General features: G+C 50.9%; 1 protein-coding gene across 1 annotated transcript in view; it reads left to right on the top strand.

Moving 5' to 3' along the window:
- The window catches only part of Stk24 (serine/threonine kinase 24), a 79689-nt gene extending 73050 nt beyond the window's left edge, over positions 1–6639 (top strand). Inside the window, exons 7-11 of the mRNA XM_005355685.2 lie at positions 469–614; positions 2054–2177; positions 2763–2831; positions 4262–4398; positions 6396–6639. Of these exons, the coding sequence (XP_005355742.1) occupies positions 469–614; positions 2054–2177; positions 2763–2831; positions 4262–4398; positions 6396–6432 (513 nt within the window). The 3' untranslated portion in view covers positions 6433–6639. The remainder of the gene's footprint in view (positions 1–468; positions 615–2053; positions 2178–2762; positions 2832–4261; positions 4399–6395) is intronic.
- Positions 6640–8295: the final 1656 nt, after the last annotated feature.

The following is an 8295-nucleotide window of genomic DNA, read 5'->3' as shown; positions in this document are numbered from 1 at the left end:
AGTACCACGTAAACCAGGAGATGCGTGCTCTCGGGCAGTATCACGTAAACCAGGAGATGCGTGCTCTCGGGCAGTACCACGTAAACCAGGAGATGTGTGCTCTCGGGCAGTACCATGTAAACCAGGAGATGCGCGCTCCCAGGCAGTACCATGTAAACCAGGAGATGCTTGCTCCCAGGCAGTACCATGTAAACCAGAGTTCTTTTGTGATGTTATAGGTAGGCGTGTTCTTTCTTTGGTTGAGTGGTTCTGGTAGACCGTTTTTGTCCTTGTTGGAACTCCCTGTCAGGTCTACCTTGTGCGGGTAGGCTCAGGCTCGGGAGTGGTGCAACTCCTTTGGAATAAGCCTGCAGAGGAAGCAGACTCAGTAGAACCCAGTGCTGTGTGGTGCAGCGGTCTGACATTTTAGTCCAGAAGCCTGGCTGTTCAGGTGGAACAGAGTAGAATATTTGGGCACATGTGTTTTAGAGACCCACTGCTAAGGAGCTGTTGAAGCACAAGTTCATAATCCGCAATGCGAAGAAGACGTCCTACTTGACGGAGCTCATCGACCGGTACAAGAGGTGGAAGGCGGAGCAGAGCCATGATGACTCCAGCTCAGAGGACTCGGATGGGTAAGTTGTCCCCTTGCGGTCTCCATGCGTCTCTGCGGGGTGTGCATGCCTGTGTGCGGGTACTTTAGTTCCTCATGCATGCGAGGCCGGCCCTGTGCATGGAGCTGTATCCCGGCCCTCTGGACTGATGCTGAGTTCCATGTTGTACCCATGGCCTTGTTTGGGGTTCTTTGACCCAGTGCACTGCCATGGAGTTTGAGCGACATCTGTATTAATAGGAGCTTGCACAGGACCGTGGTGAGGCTTCTGCTCTTCATTACCCCCTGCCATTAAGGTCCCGACAGACAAAGTCCTTGTGTGCAGTTCTGAAGAGAAAAGAAAGATTGCTTTGGGGACTCTCGGTGTTGCCAAGCTTTGTATGGGGCAGTTACTCACTGAGTGTGGGTTCCCCACTCAGCACCCACATTTGTTGACTGGGGTGTGAAGCGGTTGAGACCACTGACTGGGAGGTCATTGGGATGCTGTTGCTGGGAGACTAGTGTCAGCTGCAGGGTGGGCCAGGCTGCGGCAGGGGTCTGGGTGGAGGCGCCATCCCAGCCATCCCAGCGCATCTCAGGTGCCAGGGACTTCCAGACTTACAAGCAAGTTAATGAAACCGACTGAAAATAAAATACACAGAGTGGCGGGATTGTTGCTCAGTACCTGGCTGGCATGTTAGCGGCCCCGGGTTTCAGCCCCAGTGAAGGGTTTGGTGCAGGAGGCAGGGATGTTGTCCAGGTTTCCGCAGCACAGGGAGTGGTGTCACAGCGGTAAGGGGTCGGAAACAGTGTGAGCTGCTTATGGAGTGTGGAGAAGATGCATAGCTTAAAGCGCTGTTGCACCACGGAGAGCAGGCAGAAGACACAGACCTGTGTACACTTGGAGCCATGAGAGCAAATGGTGTCACTCGGGGTATAGGCCTTAGGGAAGGGGCCAGCCCCTGGGTCAGAGTGAAGCTGGGACATGGAAGCCAGACTGAGCAGGCCGGCTCTGTGGGCGGGAGAGGATGGGGGCAGCAGGCAGGCCCTGACTAAGCAGGGAGTGGGCACCTTGTCTGGCAGTCTGTAGAGCAGTAGAGCCTTGGTTGTGGCACACAGGGCAGAAGCGGGCTGTGGACTTGGGGACAGTGACAGAGATAGCGAGAGGAGGCCACTTCTCCACCATGAAGCTGCGTGGCTGCAGCAAAAGAGGACATGCTGAGCCATGGCCAGAAAGAGGTTTTTGGAAAGAAACCAAGGTTCAAGAGAGACTGACAGAGAAGTAGAGGAGGAGGAGGCCCCAGAATAGTGGCGCTCTGTGCTAGTGCAAGGGCAATCCCAGAAGCCATGTTCCTTCCTGTCTGCTGTGCTGTGTGGCGCGGCTGCAGGTGACTTGGTGTGAATGGGCTGTGTCAGTGGGCTGGGCAGTTTAGTTCGAAGCCCAGCCCACGTTGGTGAACTTGGTGGGATTTCTGTGTCAAGGGAAACAGATGGCCAGGCATCTGGAGGCAGCGACTCTGGGGACTGGATCTTCACAATCCGGGAGAAAGATCCCAAGAATCTGGAGAATGGAACTCTTCAGCCATCAGACTTGGAAAGAAATAAGGTATGACAGTGGCTCATGCCTGCTCCTGTGCCTGCACTCGCCAGCCAGCGGCACAGCGAGCCTGCTGCGGGAGTGAGGTGCTGTGCTGTGTCCCGTCTGCTCCTGACCCTCAGCCGCATGGTGGAGTAGGGTGTGGGGTGAAGCTCACATATGAGAGAAAGCTCCTGCCGGACTTCAACCAACTCTGATTTTAGGCTGGCGTTTTAATTTTGGACCCCTAAAAATGAGTGTTGTGTTTAGAGATTTAATTTTGATGGGGTGGTTTTCAGCCCACTTAAATGTACAGAAACTGTATCTTAAAGATCTTGTGGAGCACAGAGGTTCAGTTTGTCAGGCCGTGTGGACCAGTAGCCACCTCTGGGGTCCCACAGTTCTCCTGATGGGGTGGTGGGAACTGGGCCTCTTGTACAGGGACTGCATGGAGTTCCTGGCACTAGCCTTCCGGAGTGATTTCCCGTGGGTGCCCAGCTTCACAGGTGGCCCCTTGACCATCTCACTCACATAGTGAGCCCGAAGGGTTTTCAGGAGCAGACTGCAGAATCCTTCCCTGGTCCTGTTTCTAACAATGCCCTCTTCTTCCCCAAGGTGAAGGACATCCCAAAGAGGCCTTTCTCTCAGTGCTTATCCACCATTATTTCCCCTCTCTTTGCTGAGGTAAGATCCCTGGCTGCCTTTCTTGGGGGTGGGGCTAAGGTTAGGGGGGAAGAAGAGGGGACCAGGGCTGTCCTTTGTAGGTGGCTGCCAGTACGAATTGGGGGCAGAGGCAGGCTCAGCTTCTGCCTTGGCATGCATGCTGACCACTGGCCATGGGCCCTGCCTTCCGTAAGCCAGGCCGATGAGCAGGGAAGGCTGTGTGGATTTCCTGATCTGTCAGGGGCTGTGCAGGTTTTACTGGACTCAAACTGCTGAATTATTCCTCAGGGACAATCTCAAATCCACCAGAATGAGGTAATATTCAGGAAGTCAGTGTCATTAGGGGTAGTAGGCCATAACTGGAGGTGAGGATTCAGTGCTTGTAATAGTCATCGAAGCTCAGTAAACATAGCCTGTTCAACACATGAGCACAATCCACAGTGTAATGTTCCCATCGCTGCTACTCTGCCTATGTCAGGACGATCGTACACATTAGTGATGCAGCCATTGCATCCAGCACTGTTGTGGTGAAGGGGGCCAGGGCTCTGGTTCTCCTATCTTTCTTTGCTTCTGCTTTGAGACACAGATCAGAGGCAGGTGAGTGGCAGGGACTGTTAGCTAACACAACGCCACAATGGGCCCTGCTTCTGTGGGCCTCCCCAGTGTGGCCCCTTAGAGACAATGTAAGGAATCCCATGCTCTTAGGGCGACAGTGGTCTGGTTGTTCTCAGCATCCTCAGAGTCAAAGCTGTGTTTTCAGGCGTGTTTACAGACGTGGATGAGGGAGACTGGGGTCTGAGCTGCTAATGTCAGTGCTGGGAGGTCTGTAATCCTGAGCTGAGCTCAGCCTTGATGTGAGGGGTTCTTGTGTTCCATGCTGTGAGCACCTCCAGGAGAAGGACTTGGAGTTGGTCTTCATGCTGGGAGGTGTGTCTAAGCACACAGTTGTGACTCTCACGGAGCACAGGACAGTGTTGCCCGAGTCCCAGGACTCAGGGTTACCACCTGACAGCGCTCTTGACCCCAAAGGCTGTGTGTCTGAGTTCTGCCCTGACCCACAGTAACCCTTATGGAGTGAACCAGGGTTGCGTGTGGTCGGCATTGATAGCACTTTCTGGGGTAAGGTGAGGGCTGCACAAGGAGATGAAACTGAGTTCACCGTCTGAATCGTGTGTGGAGGTGTGCTCCATCAGAATCGTGTATGGGGGGCTGTGCACGGTCAGGTTCATGTGTGAAGAGTTGTGTAGAGTTGCTTGCCTGCATTCTGGCCTGGAGGAGTCAGGCGAGGGCCTTCTTTTGCTCTGTAGACACAATGTTCACAGAGACCCAAGACGGCCCCAAGTGACTCAGCAGCCACAGAGCTCAGGCCTGATTCTTTATCAGCCTGGCTCGGCGGTGGGGGGATGGCGTCAGGGTTGCACATGCGCCTCACTGTTTGTGTGCGTTTTCAGCTGAAAGAGAAGAGCCAGGCATGCGGAGGAAACTTGGGGTCGATAGAAGAGCTGCGGGGAGCCATCTACTTGGCGGAAGAGGCCTGCCCTGGGATCTCTGACACCATGGTGGCTCAGCTCGTGCAGCGGCTGCAGAGGTAATGGGCTCTGGGCTAGAGCTGGGCTGTAGGAGAGCCTGGTGGTGCTGGCATGGCTTCTGGGACTAGACAGCTGCCACAGGCTGCAGCTGGGTGTCTCCTGGATGCTTCATCCTTGTCTGTTCCTGTTGTCCCCCCAGACCAGGGCTTATAGCAAAACCTCTGGGGAAAGGCTTGTTCTGAACTGCACACAGGAAAGAGGTGACTCCGGAAAGGACCCCAGAGCCTTGCCTTTATAGTTCTTACCAGAGAAAGGCACGCTGCCTTAACACACCTCTGCAGTGGTCTAGGGAACAGAGAGGTAAAGCCCAGCCACACTGCTTTGTTCAGATACCAGCGGATTCGGTGCAGCAGACTCCGAGCCAGGCCTGGAGTCTTGTCTGTAGGGCTGTGCTCTGGCCTCAGCGAGCTCCCATCCCTGTTCGGTGGCTTTGGGCACATAGCCTTCATGTTGAATAGTTCTTACTGTTAGGGCTAAAATATAAAAATGACTTGCTTGGTGGCTCTCAGTCTTGAGGCCATTGAAGGAGAGAGAGGTCTTTTTCAGACTGCCCCTGGTTTGCGTCTGAAGGTAACAGCTCATCACAAAAATAAAGGAAAATACAGCTTAAAACCAGCTGTATCCTCATCTAACAGGTCGTTGTAAGTTCTTAACTATATTTGATAATTTCTTTTGCCAACTTATAATCATTATAAACAGTTATCTAGTGAGATATTTTGCATTGTTTTCTTTGGAATCAAATCTTTGAAATCTGACGTGAATTCTATATGGCTACATCTTTCTCAGTCCAAACTCAGATTTCAAGTAGACAACCATGGCCTTTGTAGTAAGTGGGCCCTCCTAAGTCATCAGATGAGTGGTGGGGTCCTGATCTTGTCTCTGTGAACATGGCTATGGCTTTCCATTTTTCTCCTTGGTGTTCCTGAAGGCCAACCAGCCACAGGGTGGTGCTCACCGGTGCCCATCATTTGGGCTTCTTCCTAGCTCGTTCCCTCATGACTTGTTTCAGACAGTCTCCCCAGAGTGACTTCTGTATGAAGTGTCTTCAGTGAGAGCACTGCGTCCATCACAGGAGGAGCGGCTCAACCATAGCGGGCATCTGTAGTTCTTGATGTTTGAGTCTTAGATGTGGCTCAAGTGTGCTGCTAAGAGCATCCCGTGGACCCGTTTGAGTATGTTCAGTGTTTTATAAAGGGACTCTGGGAGTCTCCTGTGATGTGATGTCAGTTTGGAATGACATTATCTTGGCCATGGCACTTATACCATTTAGCGTTTAGAAGCAAGACAACACAGACTTTTTCTTATTTTTTAAACAAATGGCATGGATCCTGTGGTTATAACCCAGTTATTACCATCTCTTCTGATGTTATATGCAAGGTGTTCATGCAGACACACAGACCCTTCTGGGCCATGATTGCGAATGCTCCTAGGACGTGGCTCACCTGGCCTGCATTTGTAAATTGCTGAGTTTAGACTCAAACTAGCCCGAGTTCTCTGTCCTTGGTAGCACCAGTTTTCAGAAATAGATCCTGGGCTGGAGCAGGCTCGGCATAGCACGTTAGGTGCATTCTACAAGCAGGAGTGTAGGCCAACACCATACACTGGCTTCGCATGCTGCCGTGTGGCTGTAACTCCAGCATGGGATGGGGAGTTGGCCACAGAGACACAGGTGGATTCTGGCAGCTTGCTGGCCAGCTAGCCGAGCTGGAAGGGCAACCAGAAGGGCAAGCTCTAACCAGTAGGACAGGCTGCCTGGAGGATGGTAGAGGGAGAGCCTGTGAGTGGGCCCTTAGTATCATTTGGTGACCTAGTGACTGCCCTTTTCCACAGAAGCTGAACAAAGCCTCTTTTTATGTATTACGAGTATTTGTGTTAGAACCAGAACTTTCTTGAATGATAGATCTGTTAACCTGTTGATTCTTGTGCTTGGTTCTTGGACATTTTGCCCTGGTGTCAAAACTGATGTTTACTGATGTCTCTCTTTGCTTTCCCTTAGATACTCCTTGAGTGGCGGAGGAACGTCAGCTCACTGAAATGCCTTTTGCATCTGGGTTTGCTCTTTCCTTTCTTCTTCATCTTCCTTTTTAAAAGTCAGTAAGAGCCTTTGCTGACTCTGCGAAGAGGTGTCATGGAGGCCCACCCTCCTGTAGCCGCCAGCACCTGCCCAGGGACACAGTCCTCACCGTGCCACACCAGGTGGAGTCCTTCCGATGGGGTGGGGGGCTACTCCTTCAAGCAATTATTTTATTTTTTTATTGTTTTTAATTTTAATCATAGTGCACATATTCAAAGAAAGTATCTTTAACAAACCCTGAAATGTATATTTGGGTTGTGACAAGGCGGTTGAAGACTTGCGACCTCAGGTACCTGCTTTATGTTGCTTGCGCCTCCCCCGGGAGACGAGTTGCTCTGGTGGATCAGTGTACAGATTTGTATATAGCGTCATTTTTACGGAAAAACTTTTGGCGTGCATAAGGAATCACTGTGTACACATTGGCCAAGTGCTTCTGTAGATAATGTCTGTGGAGTAAATATTTGACAGGCCAGAACTTGAGTCTATTGCCTTGCCTTTATTACATGTAAATTTTGAATTTCGTGACCAGTGATTTGGACTTTTATTTTGTATTTACAGGGTCTGTCATTAATAATAATTACCCTCCCCCATGGAACACTCCTGATTGTACCTCAGCAGATGCAAACTTCCCCCTGGGTTTCCCTGTGCCCCCTTTGGTACACTTGGAAGTTTTTCTTTCTCATCAATGGTACTGTTTCTTAGTGTTGCAGTTGGAACACATCTTGTCTCACAGAGCTTTAAATTATTCTGATTTCTCCCGGATGAAGTGCTCTCGTCTAATCTTTGTTGGGTTGTGCCACCGTGCGCCAGATGCACCGTCCTGTCCACTCCTTTCCGTGGAGCCTTGTCATAGAATCTGCACATCATCCACCCCACCTGGAAGTGTCTGAATGCTCACACAAATAAATTTTATAACTCACTCATTTTGCATACCATTCTTGAAACATGGCACCGCAGAGCAGACGGGGCATCTGCTCTGCACGTTTGTGGTTGTGTAAGTGTGTATAGAGACCCCAGGGAAAAGTCCCCAGATGTCCAAAAGCCAAATGTCCAGGTTAGTGCCCTATGCAATTGTGTGTTGGTCACTGAGGTGTGGCCAGTGCTGTGGGTTTGTGGAACTGCTGAAGCTCTTGCTGGGGACGTGAATGGTGGTTTCAGTTCTCTTCAAGGAGCTGGGTCTACTGGTGATGTCTGCCAGGCTCCCTGTTTCTTCATGTGCTACAAAGCATTGCTTGGCAGGGTGGGAATTCTTGAGTTCTCAGAGTTCTTGCTAGTCTTACTCAGACCGCTATAGTGTTTTTGCTTTGATGCTAATTCTTGTCCTCTTGTTGGAGCACCAGGTCTCGAGGAAGATAGATAGGTTTTGGAGCAGGACCTTTGGGACATCTGCGTGGCCTTGTGCCTGGTGTATGGTGGCCTCAACGTTACAGGAAGGGCAGGCCAGTGCTAGAGGTGTTGGCTGTGAGATGATTGCTTAGAATAAGTGGGGGTAGGGTCTAGGTTTTTAGACTATTAAATTGTGATAGTCTAAAATTAGATTTGGGTTGGATTAATAATTTCAATCAATACATTTTGGGTAGGGGAAATAGAACCACAATTGTTAGTTTTCGGATTTTTTGTTTTGTTTTCGAGTCTATGGGTGTTTTGCCTGTATGTATGTCTGTACATCACATGTGTGCAGTGTCCTTGGAGGCCAGACGACAGTATTGGATCCCTTGGGACTAGAGTTGTGAGCTGCCATGTGGGTGCTGGGAACAGAATCCGCGTCCTCTGCAAGAGCAGCCAGTGCTCTTAACCTCTGAGCCATCGCTTTGGCCCCAGT

Source organism: Microtus ochrogaster, chromosome 17 (genome assembly GCF_000317375.1).
Source record: "Microtus ochrogaster isolate Prairie Vole_2 chromosome 17, MicOch1.0, whole genome shotgun sequence".
NCBI classification, from domain to species: Eukaryota; Metazoa; Chordata; class Mammalia; order Rodentia; family Cricetidae; genus Microtus; species Microtus ochrogaster.
This window is presented reverse-complemented; position numbering and strand designations above follow the sequence as displayed.